Here is a 26,393-nt window from a genome sequence, read left to right on the forward strand (position 1 = left end):
ACGTTCTGAGGATGACAAAACTCAGGCGGCGTTGCTGCATACACGGTATTTGTTCTCACAGAGTGAACGGCAATAAGCATCATGTATACTTCAACCTGGAAAACACAAACAGGGCTTCCTCAAAATATCTTGCAAATGGCACTGATAGATGGCGAAATCCATGCAGTGTTGCTTCATACATGGTAGTAAAGCTCAACAAGTGGAAAGGCTCCAGGACAATGTATATCTCAACCTGGAGGGTAGCAATGCGACTTCTTCATGCGTTTCATGTCAGTGACATCAGTAGATGCTAGATTACATGCGGCGTTGCTGCTTACACAGTACTGAATCTTGGCGTAGGAGGTATCCAGGGTGATGTATGCTTCAAACTACGAAGTAGATACACTTCCCTTAATCGATTCTTGCGAACAACTTCAGTGTGTGCTAGAACCCAAATCGTGTTGCCGCATACACGGTATCAATCATGGACAAGTACGCAGTATCGAAGCTGATGTATACATCTGGCAGTGACAACGGAGAAAGGCATAGCCGCTGGGTTGCAGCATACGTGCTCTTCACTCTCAACAATTGAGCGGTTTCCAGAGCAATGTATACGTCTGGCAGCCCCGATTAACGGCAGTCTCCACATCGGACTACCGCATACATAGTATTGAAAGTCAACAAATAGAGGGTGTCTAGAACAATGTATGCTCCCTGCAGCACTGGCAGACGCTAATATCAACGTCAAGTTGCCGCATACACAGTGTTATATATCGGCGAATGCATGGTGTCCAAGGTCAAGTATACTTCTGGCAGCCCCGATCAACGGCAGTAGCTAGTTGGGGATTGCCGCATACATTGTGTTGAACTTGGAGAACTAGACATTACCCAAGTTGATGTATACTCCTGGCAGTACCAACGAATACAAATATACACGTTGGGTTACCGCATACATCGTGGTATATATCGCCGAATGCTTAGGATCCAAGGTCAAGTATACACCAGGCACCACCAAGCGACGACAGCGTTGCAGTAGGTTTGCCGCATACACTGTATTAAACTCCATCAACTAGGTGGTCCTCAACGTAACGTATTCTTCAACGCAGATTTTTCTGGGTGCAGAATCAAGATCATAACTCATCATTCCTAGGCTACGTGAAGCTCTTTGCCATACAAAACTACAAAAACGACCAATTCCAAAGAACATTTACAAAAAAAACAAGACAATCCTACAATGTATGCCCCCACCCGGCTATCTTCAGCCCCTGAGAGCCTGCCCTTTCGGGCGGCTGGAACTCAAGGGGCCGTCAAGCCAGGGTGGAGGGGAACAACAACCAAAACGACCAACTTCCTCCAATCAAAACAAAATCATACCATCTCATCTAACGCCGCCTGAAAACGAATGGGGTATCTAACGCCGAAAAAATGCTGAGTAGTCGTTTCCGTCTATGGGCGCTACCTGGGGCGGGCGCTACGAGCAGCTGGCTTCCTGACGTTGGCCGTGTTGGTCTTTGGTGACAGCACATGAGACGAAGTGGTTGTCTTTGTGCGGGAAGCAGCGCGGGTTGCGCGCGTAGTTGGGGCAGCAGCAGCAGGCGCCGATTTCTGAGTGGGTGCCCTAGTGCGCTTCTTTGGCACAGGTAGGTCTGCATTTTCCTTGTCCTCACCAGACAATTCGTCGCTGCTGCGCTTCTTGGCGCGTGTGGTCTTTGTTGGCTGAGCGTATGTCGGTGTGGGCTTGGCCTTGGCGGCAGGCTTTGCGCGCCTGGTGTCTGGTGACGAAGTCGCGGGTGCGGAGGAGCTTGTTGGGATAGAGTTTGTGGGAGCCGCGCGTGTCTTGCGGGAGGCAGGTGCTGGCGCTGGCGCTGATGTCTTCTTGGGTGGCGCAGTCTTGATTGGTGCTGGCGCGGTCGCGGTCGCGACTGGTTGTGCAGGCGCGGATGCCTTGAGGAGGTCTAGTAGCGTGGTTTGGCGCGTCACGGTCGGGATGCGGTTGACGCGACGCTCGAGACGCGACTGCATGCTGGCACACTGCGCGTCGCACTGCGCTCGTAGCTTCTCTTTGCGCGAGTCGAGCTCGATCTGGAGGTTGGCTAGCATGTTGGCTTTCGCCTCAGCTGTGATGCCGTCTTTGATGTTGTTCATCGCGTGTTGTGTGATGTGTGACGCGTCGGCGGCGGTGATGTTATTGTGAAGTGCCGGAGAGTACCAGCTAGCAGAGAAGAGCTGCTGAGACTTTCAAAGATCTGATATTGATCTTGAGAGGCTCGGGTGTGGGGGTGGTGGAAGAGGGTTGCAGCTTCCAAATGTTGTGGTGGTGGAGAACAGTAAACAACGCAAGGCAAGCCGCGACGATGATACTGGGGAGAAGATTTGAGTGGTATAAGTGACTTATTGAGACTTTCTGATGCTTTTGCAACAACTTTTGAGAGATTTGGAGCAGATTTGATGTGGTTGCGGGTGGTGGTGGTTGCAGCTGCTGAATCAGAGTGGGATGTTGGAGGAAGGAACGTTGGAGCCCGCAGGTCTGTCCTTTACGCCAGCGCCAAGGGCGACGTCACGGCCTAAGCAGTACACTTGCTACATCGAGGTTGGTCGCAAGACAAGAGAGAACACCAAAGTACAAGATAGCAGTCTGCGCAGCAACAATTGCAGCGCAGCGCTTTAGGATTGGAGTCGCAATATTCGATGTTGAATTGCACGAGTAAGCTTCTAGATGCTGCAGTTGCCGTCTGAGTCATTTCTCGTTCGACACGCGCACGGCCTCCCGCATGCGCGGTCACAACGCACGTGATCTCGGTGGTTCCCATGGCCAGCCTCCGTCCTCCGCTGCGGCGACCTGAGCTCAGCATCATAAGGTTACCGTCGATCCAACCAACTACCCAAACAACCACCTCAACCCCACACACATCCGGCCTTCAAGATGGTGTTAGAAGCTTCTATGATAGTGTAAGGCTATATGCACTCACACAACGATCGCATACTAACTTCAGCAGCGTTGACAACAGCGAAGCTAGTCGAAATGGCGATTATGTACCCTCGCGATGGGAAGCACAACAGGACGCCGTGAACATGATCTTCTCCGCGAAGACTGGTGCAAACCCAGAGTCATCCGTCGGTCTCATGAGCATGGGAGGCAACACCCCGGAGATCCTCACGACCCTGACAACGGACATTGGCAAGGTGTTGGACGGTCTGCACCGGACAAAGATAAAGGGCAGCTCACACTTCGTGACTGGCATCAACGTCGCGGCTGTAAGTTGACAATAACCCTTGGGATGACACCTGCTAACTGAACTTGCAGTTGGCTCTCAAGCACAGACAGAACAAGTCGCAGAAGCAGCGGATAGTCATGTTCAACTGCAGCCCCATCGAGGAGGACGAGAAGAACCTGGTCAAGCTGGCAAAGAAGATGAAGAAGAGCGGTATCAGCATCGACATCATCGCATTCGGCGAGCTGAGCGACGACACCACGCGGAAACTCCAAGCCTTTAGCGACAACGTACAAAGCGCCGAAGGCTCCTACCTCGCCACCATTCCACCCAGCGCGAACCTGCTCAGCGATTCATTGATTACTACACCTATAGTTGGCGGGGAGGGTGCATCCAGCGGTGGTGGAGACAGCGGTTCCGGAGGCGGAGGCGGCGGTGCTTCCGGCGGCAACGACTTCGAGTTCGGCGTGGATCCATCGGTCGACCCCGAGCTCGCATTGGCGCTGAGGATGTCTTTCGAGGAAGAGAAGGCACGGCAGGAGAAGGACAAGAAGACGAAGGAGGCGGCCGAGGGCAAGTCGGAGCTCGAGCCAGTGGCTGAGGGTGACGAGAAGCAGCCGCTGCTGGACAGCTCGGGCCAGCCTGGTGGAAGCGGCAGCAAGGACAAGAAGGACGACGACCCAGACAAGATGGACACGGCATAAGCGGACATAGCGCAGCTAGGAAGAGGACCGCCTTTGAAGCTTCACGGTGGAGCAAGAGTATTCATGGCGTCTACTGTATGACTAGAGCTGGCGTCTACCGCATGGCACGGATGAAATGAAGCAAATAATGAACATTAGTCTACATTGATAGGTACTGGAGACAGTACTATCTTCTACAGCACATCTCTCACAACTTGACTTCCCTAGTGGGTGGTCTCTCTTCGTCCCCAGACCCGACACTATCATACATGTTACGGACCCAAGAGTGATGCCCTGGAGCTTTGGTACGAGAGTCTCTAGTGTGCTCTCGAACTGCAACCAGTGGCAATGCATGCCGCAGCAGAACGCTCCTCGTGCTGTTCAACACGCGCCCCGCTTTGTTTCTCTTCATTCCGATTCGTGGTATCATATTCCCAATGTGGCCTCCTCAACCCCCTCTGACTTTGACAAAGCTATCCAGCCCCCGATCGAACTTCTCGCACCGAATCGGCATCTCAACGGTATAGAACGGATTCTTCATGACGTAATCCGCATACAATTCATATATCCTCTTCATCATAGTGTCGACGTTCGGTTGCTGGGGCTCAGTGAAGAGCAAGAACTTGACACCGGTCTGTGTTTGGAAACATTGTATGCGGAAGTGTGAGCTTTCAAGGACCTCGATACCGGTTGCGCGGACAGGGAAGGTCTGGAGATTCGGTGTGGTGGTAGAGGGAGGCGGCGCGCGGACGGGTGGGACTGGAGAGAGCTGCGCTGTGATGGCGTGCATTCTAGGCGCTCATCAGTGGAAGTTCATAAGCCCAGAAGATTGCGGTTTACCCATGAAAAGATCCAGCGAGCATGAGATAGTCATTGCTGGTGAGCTTGCTCATGCCCGCGTGGAACTCGCGATTGTAAATGAGACCGCCAGACTTGCTGATGACGAACAGCGCGAACACCACCCTACACTATAGTGTTAGCCGACAACCTAGGAACACACTCGGCTTGCTTATTACATCTTGACGATCGGTGCGCAAGGAACAGACTATCGCGACTTTCGGCGGCGTGGTGTTGCGGCTCGCGTTCCGCCCTGTGGGACCCTGGGAGGGGCTAGTTGCACACCGCAGCCAACTACCCACTCACCTTTGACAGCTCACATCGGTGTTTGCTTGGCCATTCACACGGTTGAGGCCCGCTCACTCCTACCACTGCTTCTCCTCAAGACTCCCCACACCACGGCACCCACACCCGCTCAATATTCTCAGCCCGGCCAACGCGGACCGTTGAGCTTCACCAACCCCGCGAATCTCAACTATCCAAACCGCTGCCGGGAGGCCTCCACACACCATCATGTCCAACCAAAGCATTCTTAGAATCACCCGCGAACTCGGCGAGATCCAGCGCGGCTCCGACCTCTCCATAGCCGTTGCCTGCCGCGATATTGACGTGCGCCATGTGCGGGCGCTAATCATAGGCCCACCTGACACCCCCTACGAGTTCGGCTTCTTCGAGTTCGCTGTTAAGTTTGCGCGCGAATACCCTACTAAGGCTCCGAGTGTCACGGCTATAACTACCCATGGAGGGCGTACGCGATTCAATCCCAATATATACGCGGGCGGCAAGGTGTGCCTATCGATTCTTGGGTAAGTGAGCTTGAAGCATACGAAGGTGTCTGTTCTGTCAAGAGACAAAACAAAACGTATCGAATGCCTCTAGGCTGTCTTGAAACGAAGCAAAATACGGCAGTCCTGAAGCATACGAACACGTTTATTGTGTCAAAAGACGAGACAAATCGCATCAGATACCTCCAAGGCTGAGTCTATGCTAACAGAATGCAGTACATGGCGAGGAGAGCGTGGTGAAGAATGGTCGTCTGCCCAGGGCCTCGAGTCTATCCTCATCTCCATCCAGAGCCTTATGTCGAGCAACCCGTACGAAAATGAGCCTGGCTTCGAGGACGCAAATTCGGACTACGACAAGAAGAACCAGGAGGCATACGTAGACAAGATCCGACACGAGTCGCTGCGCATATCCGTCATCGATCGCCTGGAAGAATACCTAGGCATCAATTGGGGGAGGTCTGGCGTAACGGTCTACAACGCGGAAGAGGATTACCAGTCGAGCAGGGACGACGCGCCCTTCGAGCCCTTCAAGGACCTCTGCAAGCGACGCTTCCTATGGTACTACCAATCGTATCTAGCTCGCGTGGACGAGGCAGTGAAGAAGAACAAGGATGGGGATCGCTTTGAGAAGATGCCGTTCGAGGGCCCGGGCAACGCGATGGAGGGCACATTCCAGTACACACAGCTCCGCGAGCGCCTGGTCAAGATCTTCGAGACGCTCAACAAGGAAATGGAGGCATGGGCCGCCGAGGGCATGATGGCTGTTAGCAAAGAGATGAGTATTGCCAACAACCTCCAGCGCCAGTATGAGCAAATCATCGAGAAGTACAAGAAGCAAGACGCCGTTACTCTGGATCTTGATCTTGTCGATAAGAACCCATTCGTATGGCAGCTTGTCCTGTTCGGGAGACCTATGACGAACCTCGACGGCGGCATGTTCCGGATTATGCTATACATTAGCCCCAAATTCCCAGAGGTTTTACCGCGTGTTAGATTTGAGGGTAACGTAGCCATCACGCGTGCTTTTTGAGATTTCTCCGCTAACTGATGTCTAGTATGTATCCGCCCGATTCTTATATGGAGACGCTGTTGTCGAATTATCTCGTAACGTATTCCTCAAGACAAGCTGACAATTTGATAGACACCGGTTCTCTACCACCACCGTGTATCGCCCGATGGCATACTCTGCTACGATGCTGCCCGTAAGGACGATATGCGCTCACATATTGAGGCCATCATTGCGGCTATCGAGGAGGAGTCACCTGCATACGACCCACGCACACTGGTCAATCCCGAGGCTGCGAAGCTGTTCTGGGGCACTCCCGACGAAAAGAAGCTCTATAACCGTAAACTGAGGCGATCCGCACAGGATAGCGCTGAGTGAGTTTCATTAGTGGACGTTGCAACGATGTCTGCTAATAGTCGTCTAGGAACTGCTTTTAGAGATTGCGAACTAATGATCCCACGGCCGGTCTTCCTCTCGATATGACATTACATGATACCCCAAGCCCGACCTTGCGAGGTGGCTTGCATTACACGGCGTTCGTTCATCAGGGCTACGGGAACTGCATCGGTATAACGGCGTTAGTCATGAAATACGAATGATATTTTGTCTCATTGAAGTGATTTCATATGACCTGGACGTCTACATCGCTCTTGAAAATCGTGATAATTGTGCAGGGAACGGCGCTTCTGCACGCGCGAGTATGGCCGTTGAGACCCTGACATGCGGGAACCTTGAAGCTAACCCAAGCCCCCGGAAAGTGTTCCCCCGAGCGCTCTCCGCAAAACAATCCCTGATCGTCGCACCACCAATTGCACTGACACCCCATCCTCCACCATGCCGAACAACTCAGACACTATCCAATCGCTCGGAAAGGTCCTCGTCGTCGGAGGCTGCGGCTTTCTAGGAAGCCACATCGTCAGCTTGATCGTCAAGCGTCACCCCCAGACACAAATCGCCGTCCTCGATCTGCGAACCAACTCGAATCGCAATGCCAGCCCGAACGTGTCCTACCACGATGGCGATATCACGGACGCCCCTGCCATGAAGGCTCTGTTCTCACAGATCAAGCCCGATGCTGTCATCCACACAGCATCTCCACACTTCGACCTGAAGCCTGAGATTCACGACAAGGTCAATGTTGGGGGTACCAAGGTCCTGCTACAGGCCGCGCAAGAGTCTGGAGTAAAGGGCTTCGTGTACACAAGCTCAGCGAGTGTCATCCTCGACCACGTAAACGATCTCGTCAACGCGGACGAGAGATGGCCGCTTGTTACTGGCGACGACCAGCCTGAGTACTACACAACCACAAAGGTAAGCATACGATCGCATTGTTATGTCTTAGAAGCTAACGATATACCAGGCATACGCCGAGACGGCCGTCCTCCAAGCGAACCGCCATCCTGAGAACTCCCCAAACTTCCTGACCTGCGCCATCCGTCCCGCTGGTATCTTCGGCGAAGGCGACGTACAACTGCTTCCTAAGATGGTTGGCGCATACCGCAAAGGACAAACCAAGTTCCAAGTCGGCGAGAACACCAACCTCTTCGACTTCACCTACGTCGAGAACGTCGCATACGGCCATGTGCTCGCTGCTATCGCACTGCTACACACCCACAAACGCCTACCCTCCATTCCTCTCGACAACGAGCGCGTCGACGGCGAAGCCTTCCTCATCACCAACGGACAACCCGTATACTTCTGGGACTTTGCGCGTGCCGTATGGCACGAGGCGGGCGACAGAACACCCTTGAGCAGCGTGTGGCATCTTAGCACCGAATTCATGTGGGCTATTGGCACGATTCTAGAGAACGTCTTTTGGCTCATGGGAAAGAAGCCTAATCTGACTAGGGCTCAGGTCAAGTACAGCAGTATGTCCAAGTACCACAGCATCAACAAGGCGAGACTGCGGTTAGGATATGAACCTCTTGTTACTTTGGATGAGGGTATCAAGAGGGGTGTACAGTATATTCTGGAGCAGGAGAAGAAGGCTGGGGAGAAGAAGGGTCAGTAGACTCATGCAAACATATGAGCAGAGCCTATCGAAGACGATTTATTCCCATATTGCAGGTGTATAGTGTTTGTAGATAATGTAATTACATGCCCTCGACATGTTCGATGCACATGTTGAAGTAATGAAACAAGCGCTTCGCTACGATGCTCGTATTCTCAACTCAGGGAAGCTCTCGTAAATACATGCACACTGTCGTGGCCAGATGTAGCTAGAACCTCCCCAAGGCGGGACCCACTCCCGATTAAGTCAACTTCGTCGCGCGCGTAGCTCAGCGACCTCCCCAACCCCACGTTCACCCCACCCGTCACCATGGCGCGCAATCACGAAGTATGTCGCGCCCGCTACTTCCCGAGTCAGCATACGAAGCTCTCGGCCTCTCTCCTGAAACGATCAAAGACCTGATGAATCCCAAGCCTGCGCCCGAGCCTACCGAAATCCACGCGCCGAACCTCCTGCAGAGTGACGAAGACAATGCGCGCCCCATGTCGCCCAACGAAACTTCCATAACGCTATACGCCGAACTGCTGCTGCATATACGTACGGTCACGCTTTTTGCATCGCTGCGCACGAATTTCTCTCGGTCGACGGACGCGAAGCTGTCGTCTGATGGCTCTTACATCACTGTCTCTCATGAGGGCCAGTCTGCGTCAATACGTCTTCCTATCAACGTCAAAGGCGGAGGCGACGCTGCGCTTGAACTACCGTCACAGCCTCCAACGAAAGAGTTAACACTCCGTCTTCAGCTGGAAGAAAAGGAAGGAAGCGACCTTCTTGGGACACTGCAACGCGAAGACCGACAGGCCAACATTGTACCGTGGGACGGCGCTTCGCTCAACGATGCGAAAGATGTTGAGATAACCTGCAAAGGCTGCGACGGTATCCTTGTAGCGAAAGGAAAGATTCAACAGTGGAGAGACCTGCCTAATGAGAATTGGGCTGAGATGATGGACTTTTGGCATTGCCATAAGCCAGACGAGCACCACTTGCACGATCACACGCATGATGAAGTCGTCGGTCAGAAGGGCTACGCGGCTGGGAACCGCCTGCAGGCTATGGGAGGTGTAGGGTTTGTTGATCTGGCCAGCTTTCTACTGGCAGAGTCGGATTGCGAAGGCGCACAGGTAAGCTACAACCTTCTTTCAACCGTGTCGTGCGGTTCCTACATCGTCACTTCATGAGGTTATAACATTTATGGGCGCAAAGAAGGCGAACTCGCCTCATCAGTGGCATTCATCGTCGATACAACCGCCCTAGATTGATAGGCTCATACACGTACTCTCGGTTCCGGTGTATCCTCTTCCCCAGGTTGATGGGTTGCCGGCGCCATCGAGTCAGCGGCCTGGCGTTTCACTGTCTCTATACCCTCAGTCTCTTGGGATTGGCAGGTTTAGCCAAGGCTACATTCTACATACATCTCTGGCTATCGTTGTTCGGTCTCGCATATGCTAACATGACGCAGCTCTCCTCTTCCTCCGAAGGCACAGGTCAAGACCTGATAAAATGCAAACATTGCAACCACACAATCGGCGCCCAGGAACCCTCAACCGACGGCTGGCGAATACGAAAGTGGGCCATCAGCATACGATCTGCAAAAACCACACCCTCTTCACCAACTACGCATACAGTCCAGAAATGGATATCAGTCCGCCTCCTCCACCTCATCGAAAACACCGGCCTCCGCAAATTCCACGTTCACACCGCCGCACCACCCGACCAATCACATGAAACTCCCATACCCTCCCTCCTCATCTGGGTCTTCACCCCCGATCTCCTCTTCTCCTCCTCCATACCCACGCCCGGCCGCCTCGATCCTACACGTACGATGAAGGTCTTCTACCAGAAACAGACTTGGCAGGCTTTAAAGCCGGGAGAGCCTGAGAGTGCTAGCATAGAGGATGTGGAGTTTCCCGTGGATCTGTATGAGGAGTTGGAGAAGGGGTTGGAAGGGAGTCAGAGGCTGTTGCCGCCGACCACGAAGAAGTTTCAGGGGTGGGATGTGGGGTTGTTAGAGAGGTTTGAGGTGCTTGAGGCGGGGTTGGGTGAAGGGCAGGAGGAGGGTGAGGAGGCTGGTGCGAATGGGGTTGAGAATGGGAACGGGGTGGGCGGTGAGATACCGGAGGAGGATGTTGATTAATTTGATCAAACGGACTAATGGGTATACACATATATATGTCTTCATGGAAGCTATGCCATAGCAGTCATTCGGTTCCTTCTGCTGTATTATTTTTGTTATTCGTTCAAATGCGTCATACAAGACTGTCGGTCTCTGAGCGGGTGTATGGCATGACGATTGCTAGCGGGGTGAGAGCAAGCGCCAACCTTACCCGCAACGCTTTCCCATCCGCTCAATCACCGCTGACCTCGCAAGGATAAAACTGGCTTCATCTCCCACGAACTGTACTTCTGTCTATCCTCCCCTCTCTCTCTCTTCCCGCAAGTCAGTCAAGATTCGCATCCACTTCAACCACATCATCCATCAACCAGTATGTCTATGATCGACAAGATTGCTGCGATGCAGCGACACCGTGTCGCCGCCGCCGAGACTCCAGATGATCTTCTGGATGTGAGAGTCACTTCCGAATCATCAACTACCTCAAGGACCGGCCAGTTTACCATGGACACTGGACTCCGAAATCTATGCCAGTCCACGCAGTCTGTGGGTCTAGAAGATCATGTAGCCACCGACGTCTCAGAAGAAGCCTCCGACATGCTACAACTCAGCGCCGATCCAGAGAAGCTCGCCATGTACGCTCTCTCTAGAAATAAACTCTAATGTATGACCTGATCTTGGAAGCCTACTGACACACCACAGCGCTCAAACCAACACACAATCACCTCTCCTCCGTCTTCCAGCTGAAATCCGCAATACCATCTACGACTTGGTTCTCAGCTCTCACCGCGACTTCCACACCTTCGATGTCGCACGCCAGAAGAGTATGCGGCATAATAGTGGAAGCGAAAATACTATACAACAGCTCGCTTTGTTGCAAGTCTGCCGCCAACTCTACACCGAAACCAATCTTATCGCCCTCAACTCCACCCCCTTCGCCTTCGGCTCCGTCACCGACTTCTCCAAGTACCTCGCCCAGACACTGCTCCCAACCCAGATCGCTGCCATCACCGTGCTCAAGGTAAGTTTTGACGGTACGAAGTGCATGTGAGACATATACTGACTTAGTACTTTTACCTCTGTAGTGCCCCTTCCGCGAGATCTACTTCCCTGGCTTCGGCGTAAACTCCGCGTTCATCGGGCTCCTTCGTGACAGTTTACGTGGGCTGAAGGTACTGGTACTATTTGGGGTGAGGAGTAAGGCCGTCGAGGAGGAGGCGATGCGGGTCATAGAGAGGAAGATCGCGAGGGAGATTAAAGAGGGGTGCGAGGAGCTGAAGGTGAAGGTTGAGTTGACGAGGAATGGTTTGAAGTGGCGCAAGGAGGTCGCATCGGTCTATGGCCGTGGAGAGCGGAGTTTGGGCGCAGAGTGATGAGGGTGATTGACTCTCCTTGACCGTCCCTACAAGGATATCAAAAGCTGTGTACGATTAGACATGGATTAGTATTGCGTGCATTCAATCACCACTCAACATGTGCAAACACAAGATCTTCCTTTCCACCAGTTTTATTTATCTATCTATCCTACAGTATCTGATGATCTCTACCGCAGCCTTAAGACTCCGTAAATGGGCAGTCCGCAAAGAAGGAGAAGGGGGGAGATCAAAATCAGTCGCCAGATAAAAGAAGAAGGGGGGAAATGAAAACCCGCGCAAACAAACAAAGATCCTTTGTTTTTTTGTGGAGTTTCTGTTCTGTTCGAGGCGCTATCCCACACCCAGTGTGGGAAAAGAGAGAGTGAAGAGCAAGGCCGTAAATGCATGCGTGCCCGATTATATCTTCTCAATTCCTCCTCTTGTCATAACAGTCGTGAATCGCTGTTCAAAGAAACACCCAGTGTCCAGACGCCGGCTCAATGGAAAATTACTCCTTCTGTTTAAGTACGGGTGTGAAAGACGGCTATACAAGTGCCCGCTAATCGTATACAATGCAGTGCGGGAATTACTGCTGGTTCCCGAAGCCCATAAAGTTCAAATCATCCAACGTAGTGGTGGGCTCAATGTATTGGGGGTCGAACTGGCCTCCAACCTGGTTGAAGTCGGGAAAGAAGTTGGCCGTGTGGTTGAACGTCATCTGGCTGGGTGGCGCAGTGTCGAACAACGTGAAGTCCTGGCCGGGGCGACTGAAGCCTTGCATGGTCATGTCCATGTCACCGCCAAAGCCCTCATCCATGTCTGGTGAGTAGAGGGTGATGTCAGGCTGAGCCATGGGTGATAGATGTGGCAGACCGTTCATGTTGTTATTCGTCGCAAATGGCAGCGGCGCGAAGTCGAACGCTGTGCTCATTGGGGTTGGCTGCTGGTAGCCTGTGTTGAAGTTTGCGTTCAGTGCACAGGCGTTGTAGATGTCGTTGTGGTTGATGTGGGTGTCTTCTGGCGTCACAGCATCGTCGAAGGATGTGGGCTCAACGGGCGAATGTCCAGACGAGTATGTGAAGTGAGAGCCATCGGTGGTGATCGAGTCACGACGGAAGTCATCTTGGTAACCGTGGGCACTCATGGCCGGCGTTCCGAAGCCATAGCAGTTAAAGTTCTCGATCATGGGCACTTGAGGCGAAGCAGCGAATGGTGTGATAGGTGTAGTCATGGTCGCCGACATGGGTGTACCGATGAAGGGAGTGAGAGGGGTAGCGGGGCTGTGCTCGCTGCCAGAAGCGCCCTTCTTGCGACCGTTGCTCTTGGAGCGAACATATTCCCAGCCATGAGCCTTCTCCATGTGCTGCTTGCAGTTGGACTCGCGCTTCGAAGCGTACGTGCATGGGTGGTAGAGACACTTGTACTGAGCAGGGGCAGCAGAGTGCTTGTCGTTCATGTGCCTATCACGCTCCTTCTCAGTCGGCCAGCCGAGTTCAAAGTACTTGCAGTTCTTCTCGTCGCACTTCCATGGGCGAGAGTGAGTCTTCTCGTGCTTGGTCAGGTCGCATGGTCGCTTGAACTCCTTCTTGCAGTCACGGCAAGTGTGCATCACGTCTCCGGGTTTCTCGGACTTCCGTCGTCGCGCCATGGATCGGGTTACTTCGTCCTCGTCCATGCTGTCCTCGTCGGCGTCCGACAGACGACGCTTGATCCTGAAGGCGTTCGAGGCATCCACTGACATGGGGATGACGTTACCGTTCTTCTCCCGGACGAGCTCGACAGGACGGCCGTTGTGGCTGATTCCACCGCGGAGGGTGATCTTCTCATCGCTATAGAGTTTTTGATTAGCGCGGGCGAATAAAAAGTCGGCGGCGCGGTCATACCGTGAGTAATCCATCTCGTCCAGATCCTCACCCTTGGTTTCTTTTTCTCTTGTAGCAGCCATGATTGAAGCGTATCGTCTAATCTGTTCCATCAAATCGAGGAAGTAGCCGTCAGTATAAGGGCGGTCGGTTGGTAGTCGCTGGTCTTGTTCGGAGATGTACTGGACGGTCGTAGCCAAGAGTTGGATTGATCGTTGGCAAAAGCGGAAGTACGAGTCCGGGGAAGCCGACAGCTCCTTTAAACCACGAAAAATGCAATAAGCTTCTGCACTTTGAGAAAGACAACGGGTGATTCCACTTACCGGTGCGAGGAAGACGAGGGTCTTCTCGAGGTCACGGAGGTTGCGGATGTTCTTCTCACCTATGCGTCGAGGCACGTCCTTGACGAGGGAGTGGAAGTCCTTGAGAGACTCCTCGGCGAGAATGGGCTTGATGATGTAGTCGTGGATCTGCTTGCACGTGTGCTCGCCGAGCACGTCCTCTTCTGAAAAGGTGAGCGATGAGAAGGACCTGGTGACAGCCGAATGCGTCGAGCTGATAGAAGTGCTAATGGAGTCACGGACGCTCGAGCGCTGGGAGCGAATCTCGTCTTTATATATGTTAGTATGTGGGGCGTTCTCATCCAAGACGGGTGGCTGCAGTGGTTCCTTACCGTATTTCGATCCACTGATGCTGGAACCCAGACCGCTGTCAGAAGCGTGGTCGTGGGGGCTGCGTCCAACTGCAGTAGGCTTTGGGTCAATGTCCATTGGGGTGTGATCCAATGGGGCGCCGTCGAGGACAAAGCTCGGGACAGGAAGAACCTCCGGATCGTTGAGAAGGTCACAGCTGGTGACAGCGCTCTTATGGCCAGCGACCCTCGCTTCGAAGTCTTTGAGCAGGTTGGTGACGCGACGCACGTTAGGGTCCTGGATGGAGTCGTTGACTAGCTCTTCCAGCCGGTCAGTGTTGGTAGGCGAGCGGCGGGGCATGCAGAATCGGTCCACCTCGCAGATGTCGGACGAGATATGGGTTGGCGACGAGAAAGTGCCGCTCTTCCTTAGCTGCATGCCATGGGTGCTCAGAGGGGATGCGGAACCCTTAAGAGGACGGCGGCGGGGATGACGGTTCTGGTCGTGGGGTGCAGACATGTTGAGTATGACTGGTCGTCGTACCGGTTGAAGTGGGAAAGGCGGCCTCAGGTGAGTCACGGACTGCACAGTTCCCCAAGCCCGGCGATCCAAAGAGACCAAGTGTGAGTGGTTATCAGAGCCCAGATCACGTTTTCATTGACCGGGGATAGTGGAACCTTTGCGGCCGCGGAAGCTAGCAGCTGATAGGCTAGGGTGATGATGGTGATGCAGCGAGCGAGGAAAGGGCGCTGAGTCCTTTGGTCTGGTGTCGGAGGAGACGTGCAGGTATATAGGAAGGCGCAGCACGTGGAGTAAGACGGGCGGCGAGCGGCAAAAGAGGCACAAGGGCGGCGGGTCTGCGGTGCAAAAAGAGGACGGGGAGGGAGGCCTGAGGGATTAGGATTTGAAGCAAGAAGAGATGTCGAGCAGCGCGGGCTGGGGGGATAGGTGGTTCAAGAGGGAAGGAACGGGTTGTCGTCGCTTCCTCCAGTAAGTGGAGTTCAACTCCAGGCAGCAGTGCACGGACATCTGACGTTCCGCGCAGTCAGCCCCTGCTCGGATCCTGAATACGAGCTGCATACCATTATTCGCCCATTTGCACAATAGCAGCCATCCGTCTTCTGCGTATCTCTGCCGTGTCTGTTGCTGCGGGAGGTGATTGCGAGAGTTATTTCATCCCTCACCGCGATCCTACTGTGGTAAAAGACACTGAACCACCAGAAATGTGCTCCATCCAGCGGTGACAAGACCCTGGCCAGAAACCGGTCAACCCAAGAAGCGCAGGAACGGCTGCTAGTGCACGCGTATCATTGGTGAATGGCGTCAGGCGCCCTATGGGTGGAGGCTTTGAAGGGCGGCAGGGCTGTGCATGGATGAAGCGACTTCGCCATCCTCACCACTTCTGGTGGATCAGCTGCTAAACACAACTAACACGTCGCTACTGATAAACCCGCCGTCCCCGCTCCCTGGAATTGCACATTTGCGCACGCCGTCCTACCCGCTTTTTCCGTCGCTGCGCAATTGCACCGTGTCCTGATGTTCTGGATGTCGGCCCATACGTATGCCGCATCCTTCGATTGGGCGAGTCGCGCAGGACGCCTTTTCACCGGAATCGTGGGGGCCAAAAACACGTCGTCAACCTGCATGTGATTTATAGGGCTGCGCATGCAGGGCGCGGAGATGTTGATATTGAGGGAGTCACACATATAAGACCCATGGCGGGGTACTCCGGGACTAAGTATAGGCTTGTTGGTTGTCTCACACTCTCTACGCAGGTCGCCACCCCAGACGTTGGATGCACCCTCTCTCTCACGACTCGCTGCGGACAAAAGCCGGATATTCAAGCGCGGACATATCTCCCACCGATTACGTCGTAATGACTAGCATTCAAAATGTCTGTTCCTATCGCAAACTACTCCGTCCACCTCAGACTTCACTGCACTTCCTTCCTTTTGCAAAAGCATGCACCGATGACTCAGATCGCTCTACACCCATACTCCGATCTCATGAGCCGCCGGCTTCAAGTTTTCATCCTTCTTTCTTCCAAACTACGACACTGTCACAACTTCACTGCTACGACAGACATCTCCAGAGTCTCCAACGCGACTCTATACCTAGTACAACACACTACCAAATATCACGTGTCTTAAAGTGCTGTCACGCCCCTCTAGCCAAATTTATGCAGCATCCTGGTCGCCGGCATCACGTACCAGTAATAAAAGCTGTTCGCTATCATGATCATTTATGCTAATTCCTCAGCCACCTCCAAGGGAAAGTTTGAACACCTGTCTAGCTACAGAGAATGGTAGAAGTGAAGAAGCTAGAACTTGAAATTACGTGAAGATTTTGATATCTTTCGTTTCTATACTAATGTAGACAGCAGACGGCATCGCATCCACTCAGTTCCTTGCATGTATAAGGTGTTCACGACACGATTCTAGTAGGTCGGTACGGTAATCCAGATGCCAACCCCACTGGCGCGCAGAGATTTGCCTAACCAGTATCTCCAAATCCAACAACCTCGTTCCTTCATCAAAGGTGTTCCACCTGCGCAAGGCCATACTCCTACAAACTTCCCTCACAACCCAGCCCTTTCCATTCCAATCTTTGAATTCGCCTCGCCGTGCTCTTTCAACCTCTTCAGTGCGCGGCTGTGACATCTTTCGGTTTGTAGTGTATGCATCTTCATAATCTCTCTTGCGCATCAGAAAATTGTTTATGTTGAATCCAAACTGCTCCATCGTAAAGTCTGCAATGTATTCCGCTCCGGTTTGGGTTCTGATATTGAAGACGCTGTGGCGAACAAATGGATCTGGCTGTTCCCCTTCCAAATGATGGACAACGTAAGGCTTAACTTGAACGGCGAGCCAAGTTATCGTCGCTCCTATTTCTTTAAACACAGGCTCGAGATAGATAAGAAAGAGTTGAATGCTTAAGTCGCAGTGGTTGTACTTGTTGCGCGCTAGCCGGTCTAAAAGGGATACGTCAGGAGGATGGGCATGAGGACCAATGCCATATATTAACCTTCGATTGCTATCTCGAACTGGGACTTCGGTAATGATGAAAGGTCTGCTCCATCCTGTTGGCACCCAAAGGACGTGGTAAACAGAAGGTCTGCGCTCGTACTCCAGTACTAGATTGAATATGTGCCAATATAGCAAGAGTATCGACCGAATGCGATAGTATTCGTCCAGTGCTTGGCATGTCCACGGGAGTGTAGTTATGAAGTTCGTTGCCGTTGGAAAGTGTTGTAGAGATGTTGGAGGTGCGTGATGTTCTGCCAACAAGGGGGGCTTTGGGGTCGCTGGAGGTGTGGGAGGTTCTGTTGGCTCTGATGGTGTCACGCTGTCCCGACGGGGGCAGGAGAAGGTGGGAGATGGAGGAGGTGTCGTCTCTGATGATATTACGCTGTCCTGGCGACGACGAGGGAAACTGACCGTTGGAGGAACCTTGCGTGTGGAGTTATCATCCAACATCGGAAGGGGCGAAATGGACATGATGAGTCCTCGGGCTGTGATGACTGTGAATCTGCTGATACAAAAGAGGAGACGATCTAACGCAGTTTATATACCGCGTAGGTTTCGAATACCACAGTGGGATATGATGGGCTTCTGTGGATTGTCCTGTAGATTTTCTATGTCGAGCCACGGCACCGTGCAATCGCCCAATACGCTCTTTTCACTGTCAAATCCAACACTGCATCTGAGTACAGGAATCATCTACCTAGATATAGAGCGAAAAACCTTTTCGCTGTATTCTTGGGCACACACCGTCCATCCTGTGGTCCCGCGATCACGCTTCGCAAAGGTGTTACCAACTTGAACAGCTCGCTTATAAGCACTACCCGACATTTGAACTAGACGAATTCGGTATTCTCCATACCGCAGGTCTTTGGCTGGTAGTCGCTGTATACTCCGCCGTGGTAATCATGAGATTGCTCGGAGACTAGATCGCGCCGCAGTACGTCTGGGCCGTGATACGTGGGCCAGAGACAGGTAGAGATCTTGACACGCATATCGGCTGATGCTTTACGTTAGTTCTGGTATATGTAGCCTCGAGTCCAATCCATAGATACGTGTACCATGGTAGTGCGATGGATGCTGTTACCTTTCCCCACGATCCTATCGGTGCGCGACAGACCTCCGCCAACGCTGTTGCAACTACATCCCAGCACCATGTTCGGCCAACTACCTAGGTATCCTCCAAACCAAGCAAAAGCTCAATCTCGCGTGTGGATGACAACATGCAGATAAACCGCGGGACGCGGCTCATGAAACCTCCATCCCGAGTTGCGCGCGCAACATTGCTTCAGGCAAAGAATCGCAGTCGTCGCCAAAAACCAACGTCGAAGCCATGACCGCGAAAGAGGGGAGCTATTATGGGAACATGCAGGTTTCCCGCGCGCAGTGGATCAGGAGAACCACCATGTGACATCAGCGTGCTCCGCGTTAAGCGACTTGACCCTGAAGGTACTAGCGCCCAAACTCTGGGAACAGCCAACGCCAATGAGACGCCGGGCAGTATAGTTCCGTTTCATGAGCCCCGTCGAGCTCAAACCCCTCGCGATGCCGTTGCCGCCGTCGTCGTTCTGACTGTTCAACCCTCTCTCTTTCCGAGGCGAGTCTTCATCGCTCTCGTCTTTCTTGTCGCTCTCTCTCCCTGCTTATCCTTAGGTCTCTCGCGGCCGTTACAATCTCTCTATAGGTTCACGCTGGTTCGTGCCTACACGCTCGCTCCCTCGCGGTCACATCGCGTTATCGCGCATTCGAAGCGTTCGCAAACGAGTTTTTCGGGTCGATTATTTGAGTTTTTTTGCAAGATGTTGGGTTTTCACAGAAGAACGAGGTCTTTAATACCGGTTAAGGATTTGGGCAAATATGATAAGGTTGCTATGGTTGAGGAAGAGGAGGAGCGGGATGTAGAGGAAGAGATGGAGAGTCACAACGCGCCAGACGGTGCCGATAAGTCGCGGCGGACGCAATTGATGCTGGTTTACCTCATCTTCCTTGCTGAAGCGTAAGTTCTACTATACATCTCATATGAGATGACCCGTTTCTTCCGGCTTGTGCTAACATTGGCGTAGCATCATGGCATCAAGTCTCCAGCCACAGCTCCAAATGCTCCTCTCATCCTCCGACTACTGCGGCACCCTCTCATCGTCTTATCTCCGAAGCATACTCGACTGCGCGTACGCATTCGGTGGAACAACGGGTCTATTCTGGGGATACCTCGCCGACCGCATGGGAAGACGGCGCGTTACGCTCATCGGGCTCTGGAGCATGTTTGCATGCTGCTTGAGCATGGGATTCGCAACTAGCCTCGTCAGCTGCACAATCTTCCGCTTCGTTGCGGGCATGGTCAGCTCGGCGATCGTATGCACAACCCTGACCATGATTGGAGACTTGAGCACATCGGCAGAGGAGAGGGCCAAGAACGTCGCCCGACTGCCTACCATTTCTCTGGGTGGCTCCATGGGCCCTATCATGCAACTCATGGTATCGGAGAGCCTGCAAGCATACAACATGGTCTGGCAAGACTACCCAACACTGGGCTCTGAGCTGGCCTGCGGAGCCGTACTCTTCGGCATCGCGCTCACGGCGAGCATCTGCCTCAAGGAAACGCTTCCCCACCACAACGACCGCTCAGCAGACCCCGTCGACATGGACTGCGAAAAGGCTGCTTTCCTCCGCCGCGACTCAGAAGACACCAACGTCACTCTCGTCGACTTCGCTCGCCCAGATCCCATCACCATCTCGCAGTTCCTCCAAGCACCCTCGCTAATGGTCCTCCTCTCTTCCTTCTGCCTCCTCTCGCTCCACGCCTCGACCTTCGACGTTGTCCTCCCCCACCTCGGCCACAGCAGCACAGACCAAGGCGGCATGGGCATCTCCTGCGAATGGCTCAGCATCGTCGTCCTCTGCGTCCGCGGCATGGCCGGCATGGTACTCTTCTACGCCATCCCCTACGCAACCGAGAAGTACGGCCTCGTCAAGCTCTACCGTTCCGTCTCCGCCATGCTGCCCGCAACCTACGTCCTCACCCCCATCCTCGCCATCGTAGTCACCTGCTCCGGTCTCGAACCCGTCATCTCCACCTTCTCCATCTTCGCCCAGCACCTCCTCACCGGCGGCGCAAACGTCGTCGTCTCCCTCCTCGTCCTCAACACCACACCCGATGCCTTCTCCGCCGGCACCGTCGTCGGCATGATGCAAGTCGCCAGCCTCTTCAAGGCTTTCGCCGTCGCAGTCAGTGGAACAAGCTACTACTTCAGCGACGACCTCAGCGTGCAAACAACAAACTTCGCGCTCTGGACTTGCCTCGCGCTCTTCGGCATCGTCGGCGCGGGTCTCGCGTGGTTCGTCCGCGAGAGACCGAGTGTGGAGAAGGATTTCCCCAGCGAGGTTCTCTGCTGGGAGACGTGCTTTGATGCTGATGCTGAGAAGCAGTTTAGTCTGGAGGATGTCCAGGAGGTTTGATTGATACTATCGATATCATATCATCATCTGCCCGTTGTATGTCTTGATGTACCAATAGCGCGTCGACATTGCGTGTTTTTCCTATTCTTTCGTTTGTCTGTCGCATGTTATGCTGTTTATTCATCGGTCTCCTTGTGTTTGGGTTCCGAACTCTGCTTCTTGGGTTGTATGAGTATATAAGCAAAACATCGTATTCTGGCTTGTGAGCCAGCCATTTGCCTTGATAAAACTTTCACGATTTGCAAATGTGATTTGATCGATTCAGCAGTGATCCTCCGCGCGCCTGTACATGTAGCATAGACAAAAAGACCGAAAGGGACAGAAACCCTTGGGTTGCTAGGTTGAGCGACTCTAAGGGTCTCATATTCTCCCGCTCTAAGTTGGCAATGCTAGAAGCGATGACAAGGTATAGCATCTCGCTGTTGAACTTGCTTGTTGTCACAGTTTGTTAGAAAGGTTGGAGAGCTACATGTCAAGAATGGCATTTCACGACATCAAGCATCAGGTGGAAAGAACTTTTTGAAATGTGATCGTTGTACTATCGACAACTAAGTTGCCACGACGGGCCTACATCAAACCGAGTGATTGAGTATCTCTAATCAAACAACTTTTACCCATGAACGCCATACCCGAAGGCCGAAAACCAGATCCGATGATCATATCACATCATATCGTACGGCAGCTCCATTACTTACTCTCCGAGATGATCAAAGCAGATACACGAAAGGATGTGAAAGGCGATGACTAAAACGAGACGCTTAGTCGAAGCTCTTCTTCTGTCCCTGGAAGTCGCCGAAGCCACCACGGTTGAATGAGCCACCGCGGCCACCACGGTCACCGCCACGACCACGGCCGCCTCCGCGACCACCACCGAAGCCACGGCCTCCGCCACGACCACCGCGGTCGCCGAAGCCACCACGGCCGCCGCCACGTCCACCGCGACCACCACCACGGCCACCGCCGAAGCCACCGCCGCCACCGTTGTCCTCACGAGGTTGAGCGTAGTCGATGCGGATGGCACGGCCACCGATGTCCTGACCGTTCAAAGCCTCAAGAGCGGCAGTAGCCTCCTCCTGGGAACCGAAGTCGACGTATCCGAAACCCTTGAGGGAGCCGGTGTCACGGTCGGTGGGAAGAGAGACACGGGTGATGTTACCGTACTCCTGGAAGACCTCCTGGATGCTCTCGTTGGAGCACTCGAATGAGACGTTGCCGAGGAAGAGGGTGCTGCTGGGAGGGCTGCGCTTGTCACCGTACTTGTTGGCACGGGCACCGTTGGCATCGGGCTTAGCGCGGGGAGTGCTGAAGTCGACGTTGAGCTGACGGCCGTCAAGCTCGTACTCGTGCATCTCCTTCTGTGCCTTGGCGGCGTCGGCAGCGTTGGCGAATTCGACGTAACCGAAACCCTTAGCACGGCCAGTCTCGCGGTCGGTGATGACACGGCAGCCAACGATCTCACCGAAGCCCTCGAACTCGCGGCGGAGCCAGTCCTCGTCGATGTTCCAGCTCATGTTGCCAACGAACAGGTTCTTGATACCCTCCTCAGCGGCGGGCTCCTCAGTCTTGGTCTTCTTGACAGCGGGGGCAGCGGCCTCCTCAGCCTTGCGCTTCTTGGAGGGAGCCTCCTCGCTCTCGGAAGCGGAGGAGTCGTCGGAGTCGGCGTCAGAGGAATCGTCAGAGTCGGAGGTGGAGGTGGCCTGTCAAAGTTAGTCTACGTTGAGTGATAGGAAGATGGTGAACTAACCTCAGCCTTAGCGGCGGGCTTCTCATCCTCAGACTCGCTGCTGGAGTCGCTGTCGGAGTCGCTGGACTCAGCCTTGGCTGCGGCCTTCTTTACACCGTTGGCCTTGGCCTTGGGGGCAGGCTTCTCATCCTCACTGCTGTCGCTGTCGCTGTCTTCCTCGCTGCTGTCGGAAGAGTCAGAATCGGAGTCGGCCTTAGCAGCGACCTTAGAGGCAGCCTTGGCAGGAGTCTTCTTCTGCTCGACCTCCTCCTCGCTGCTGCTCTCAGAGGATTCTTCGCTCTCGCTCTCGCTCTCAGACGAAGAATCAGACTCAGGCTCTGGGGTGGGAGCCTTCTTCGACTTCTTCTTGTCCTTGACGTTGGAAGCAACTGACTTGGCAATGTCCTTGCTCTTCGACTTGGGAGTAGCAGCGGGCTTGGTGACGCGACCAGCCTTGACGCTCGCGAGCTCAGACTTCTTCTCCTTCTTGGACGACTTGTCCGCGACCTTGGTCTTGCCCATTTTGATGATAGGTAACTAGATCTACAACGTATTAGTATTGTGAAACGTGCGACGAGAGTGCCGATGATGTGCGACAGAAAAAGAAAAGAGAGGAGCCGACGGCACGAAGCCGTCGCTCGGGCGCTGATGCCAAAAGGTCATCGTATGCGCCAGCCTGCTGGTCTGATTGTCTCAAATTGCGAAAAGCCCACTGGTATCTCTCGAGACCGCACGAAGCGGGTATCCCTCAAGCCCACGGAAAGCCCACAAGAGCCCACAGATACCGAGCTTCAAGGCATGTGTTCCCACAAGCGCCGAGAAGACGGAAGATTAACCCTCATAGTAGCAAAAAGCCCTCAGGATGATCTTGCCTTGCCCTGACGAGCGGCAGGCGTGCCCTCTGTAATGTGTGTTAAGGAAAAGCCAAACGTTGCCCACTGACTTGTAATTTGATCTGGTACTGGATGTTGCCCTCAGTAGCCCACTTGAGAATCGCGAAAGCCCTCAGTGTTGATTTCGAACGGTGAAAGTTCGAAAGAAGTTGTGAAGAAGGTTGATGGTAGGTAGATGCAAATGGCTGGGAGCGCGCAGTTTATGTAGCGGAAGGATCAGCATCGAACTTTTCAGCGGATCCGGGGCCCGAGCGCGGCGCTAGGAACGCGTTTTCTTGAGGTACGCTAGATTCGCCCCACGCGAACTCCATCCAACGGCGACGGCGGTATTTCCCTCAGAGATCTCAGGGTCTCGAGATGACTGGGATTTATTGGAATGGAAAGTAGATGGAATGACTCTTGTGCGGAAATGCTAGGAATTCCACCCACTCAAACTTTCCTCCGGTACCTAGGTATGTCCTACCTACTTAGAGGAGTTCAACCCTGCACGAAATTTTATTAGAGAACACACAAGGTCTGCACAGCAGCAAAATGGATCAACCTCAGATAGAATGTTTGCCGAGGTTGCCCACTGTGCCCTCATAATGGTGCTCACAGCAGCTTGATCATGCCGTAACCTATATGTGATCTCGGCAGCATCAGTTGCCTACAAACGTGATATGTACGTTACGGCTCCATCACGAACCAAAGCTACAGCGCAGCTAGTCTAGGCAATAGCCTGGACCAAGAGCGCTGACTCTTCTTCGTCCGAAGAGATCTGGGTATCGAGCTCTTCAAGGGCTCAAATGCAGGGCACAAGCTAGCGCAGAAGCGGTAAAGCGTAGAATCTCCGCCACGAGTCCTCGATTCCGTCCGGGCCCTCACCAAGCTCACCTAGGCAGCTCCAACATGGCATCTCCGGCAGCCCATAAACCGCGACGGCGGCGAAACATTGGAGAGGGCTCTCTCGCTCAGGTCGCACACGGCACGCTCGATCTCGACCATTCGACTAACGCACGGAAGCCCGCGTTTCCTCTCGTCGCGTTTCTCTGGCCAGCTAAGGGCACCGTCTCGCAATGGGTCACGATACCCCTCATCCTGATGGCAGTTGGCCTGTTCAGGTGGACTGTCAGTTTGTGGGGCTATTCTGGATTTCAGTCACCGCCAATGCACGGTGACTTTGAGGCCCAGCGGCATTGGATGGAAATCACCAAACACCTACCCGTGTCAAAATGGTACTTTTATGACTTGCAGTGGTGGGGATTGGATTACCCACCTTTGACTGCTTATCATAGCTGGATTCTGGGTGTCATGTATGTTCGAGCATTGGATATCAAATACAAGTACTAATCGTTGCAGTGGTTCTGCTATCAACTCCAAATGGTTCGCCCTGGACGAGTCACGGGCGCTCGATGACCCTTCCCTCAAGATATACATGCGAGCGACCGTCTTCGTATCCGAATACCTCATTTACGTTCCCGCGACGATCATCTTCCTCCGCCGATATTCGAGACTAGAGGGTGTCAACATTTGGGAGTCGTCGATTGCGCTGGTTGCTATCCTGATGCAACCGGGGACGATCTTGATCGACCATGGGCACTTCCAATACAACACAGTTATGCTTGGTTTTGCAGTCGCAACACTCTCGAGCATGATCGCAGGGAGACCGCTGTGGGGATGTGTCTTCTTCGTTGGCGCGCTTGGCTTCAAACAGATGGCCTTGTTCTATGCGCCTGCGGTATTCGCATACCTGCTGGGCATTTGTCTCTTCCCTAGGATCAACATCGTGCGGTTCCTTGCGATCGCGCTGACTACAGTGGCCGCATTTGCCGTGCTATTTCTGCCGTTCTTGATGGGTGTCGCATACGACAGATATACCCGCTTCAATTACGATCCTTTGGAGATGCCCCCGCTGCTGACCTTGAGATGGTTCATGACGCCGTGGAATATGAACGCCTGGTACTACCCATTTGTGCTGGAGATGGGACAGGCGATCCACCGCATCTTTCCCTTCTCCCGTGGATTGTTCGAGGACAAGGTTGCCAACATCTGGTGCACTATCCATACTTTCCACAAGCTTCATCGCTATCCGATCGAGCTACTTCAGCGTCTCGCGCTACTCGCCACGACCGCTGCGATTCTGCCGCCATGTTTGATCATCTTTGTCAAGCCTAAGAAGCAGCTTCTTCCATTGGCGTTCGCGGCGGTCTCCTGGGGCTTCTTCCTCTGTTCATACCAGGTGCATGAGAAAAATGTCTTACTTCCGCTTCTGCCGATGACACTGCTCCTCAGCGGAAAGGATGGCTTGCTACCTTCCACCCGCGCGTGGGTTGGTCTTGCGAACATGCTCGGCGTTTGGACTATGTTCCCGCTGCTTAAGAGAGACGAGCTACGAGTTCCATACTTTGTCATATCCCTCTTGTGGGCCTACCTTCTTGGTCTCCCGCCCGTGTCTTTCTCTGCCTACCATGAAGGCAGCCGGGGTGGACTAAATGTCTTCAGCAAGATCCTCCACCTCAACATCTACCTGGCCATGATTGGATGGCACGTTGCGGAGGCCTTTTACCCTCCCCCAGCCGACAAACCGGATCTCTGGGTTGTAGCGAATGCGATTGTTGGGACGGGTGGCTTTGGTATTTGCTACCTGTGGTGCTTGTGGCGACTTGTTGTCAAGAGTGAGTTGTTTGGAGCAGAAAAGAGCAAGACGCAGTAAAAGATTGGTGGATGTTCGTTGGTGCACTTCAGCACTTCTTCAAGATACCCAGGTAGATCATGGAGGGAAGATTTGGTTTCCTCATATATAGTATTGTACATCGAATCTAAAAACGCGTATCGTGCGCAACGCCACCC

The 26,393-nt window shown here is 53.4% G+C and overlaps 10 protein-coding genes across 10 annotated transcripts; 6 read left to right on the forward strand and 4 right to left on the reverse strand.

Moving 5' to 3' along the window:
• Positions 1-1,434: 1,434 nt before the first annotated feature.
• On the reverse strand, positions 1,435-2,124 carry J4E87_002642 (uncharacterized protein; the record flags this gene model as incomplete). Its single annotated transcript, XM_049374278.1, has 1 exon — positions 1,435-2,124. The coding sequence occupies one exon, from the start codon at positions 2,122-2,124 to the stop codon at positions 1,435-1,437; it is 690 nt and encodes a 229-aa protein (XP_049236418.1).
• A 778-nt stretch (positions 2,125-2,902) lies between these two features.
• On the forward strand, positions 2,903-3,895 carry J4E87_002643 (uncharacterized protein; the record flags this gene model as incomplete). The annotated part of the gene is made up of 3 exons (XM_049374279.1): positions 2,903-2,928; positions 2,976-3,234; positions 3,284-3,895. 3 exons carry the CDS (start codon positions 2,903-2,905, stop codon positions 3,893-3,895), a joined length of 897 nt encoding a protein of 298 aa, XP_049236419.1.
• A 427-nt stretch (positions 3,896-4,322) lies between these two features.
• Positions 4,323-5,051, reverse strand: J4E87_002644 (uncharacterized protein; the record flags this gene model as incomplete). Its single annotated transcript, XM_049374280.1, has 3 exons — positions 4,323-4,665; positions 4,715-4,837; positions 5,032-5,051. 3 exons carry the CDS (start codon positions 5,049-5,051, stop codon positions 4,323-4,325), a joined length of 486 nt encoding a protein of 161 aa, XP_049236420.1.
• Positions 5,052-5,224: 173 nt separating this feature from the next.
• J4E87_002645 (uncharacterized protein) lies at positions 5,225-6,880 on the forward strand (the record flags this gene model as incomplete). Its single annotated transcript, XM_049374281.1, has 3 exons — positions 5,225-5,517; positions 5,713-6,502; positions 6,638-6,880. 3 exons carry the CDS (start codon positions 5,225-5,227, stop codon positions 6,878-6,880), a joined length of 1,326 nt encoding a protein of 441 aa, XP_049236421.1.
• Positions 6,881-7,336: 456 nt separating this feature from the next.
• J4E87_002646 (uncharacterized protein) lies at positions 7,337-8,513 on the forward strand (the record flags this gene model as incomplete). The annotated part of the gene is made up of 2 exons (XM_049374282.1): positions 7,337-7,813; positions 7,863-8,513. The coding sequence occupies 2 exons, from the start codon at positions 7,337-7,339 to the stop codon at positions 8,511-8,513; spliced, it is 1,128 nt and encodes a 375-aa protein (XP_049236422.1).
• A 143-nt stretch (positions 8,514-8,656) lies between these two features.
• J4E87_002647 (uncharacterized protein) lies at positions 8,657-11,996 on the forward strand (the record flags this gene model as incomplete). The annotated part of the gene is made up of 6 exons (XM_049374283.1): positions 8,657-8,662; positions 8,867-9,634; positions 9,973-10,611; positions 11,032-11,258; positions 11,326-11,644; positions 11,709-11,996. The coding sequence occupies 6 exons, from the start codon at positions 8,657-8,659 to the stop codon at positions 11,994-11,996; spliced, it is 2,247 nt and encodes a 748-aa protein (XP_049236423.1).
• A 568-nt stretch (positions 11,997-12,564) lies between these two features.
• Positions 12,565-14,991, reverse strand: J4E87_002648 (uncharacterized protein; the record flags this gene model as incomplete). The annotated part of the gene is made up of 2 exons (XM_049374284.1): positions 12,565-13,807; positions 13,862-14,991. 2 exons carry the CDS (start codon positions 14,989-14,991, stop codon positions 12,565-12,567), a joined length of 2,373 nt encoding a protein of 790 aa, XP_049236424.1.
• Positions 14,992-19,363: 4,372 nt separating this feature from the next.
• Positions 19,364-20,948, forward strand: J4E87_002649 (uncharacterized protein; the record flags this gene model as incomplete). The annotated part of the gene is made up of 2 exons (XM_049374285.1): positions 19,364-19,488; positions 19,556-20,948. The coding sequence occupies 2 exons, from the start codon at positions 19,364-19,366 to the stop codon at positions 20,946-20,948; spliced, it is 1,518 nt and encodes a 505-aa protein (XP_049236425.1).
• Positions 20,949-21,706: 758 nt separating this feature from the next.
• J4E87_002650 (uncharacterized protein) lies at positions 21,707-23,193 on the reverse strand (the record flags this gene model as incomplete). The annotated part of the gene is made up of 2 exons (XM_049374286.1): positions 21,707-22,645; positions 22,693-23,193. The coding sequence occupies 2 exons, from the start codon at positions 23,191-23,193 to the stop codon at positions 21,707-21,709; spliced, it is 1,440 nt and encodes a 479-aa protein (XP_049236426.1).
• A 1,259-nt stretch (positions 23,194-24,452) lies between these two features.
• Positions 24,453-26,256, forward strand: J4E87_002651 (uncharacterized protein; the record flags this gene model as incomplete). The annotated part of the gene is made up of 2 exons (XM_049374287.1): positions 24,453-24,856; positions 24,903-26,256. 2 exons carry the CDS (start codon positions 24,453-24,455, stop codon positions 26,254-26,256), a joined length of 1,758 nt encoding a protein of 585 aa, XP_049236427.1.
• Positions 26,257-26,393: the final 137 nt, after the last annotated feature.

Source organism: Alternaria ethzedia (assembly GCF_023757985.1).
Source record: "Alternaria ethzedia strain BMP 0044 chromosome Unknown scaffold_4, whole genome shotgun sequence".
Lineage (NCBI taxonomy): Eukaryota > Fungi > Ascomycota > Dothideomycetes > Pleosporales > Pleosporaceae > Alternaria > Alternaria ethzedia.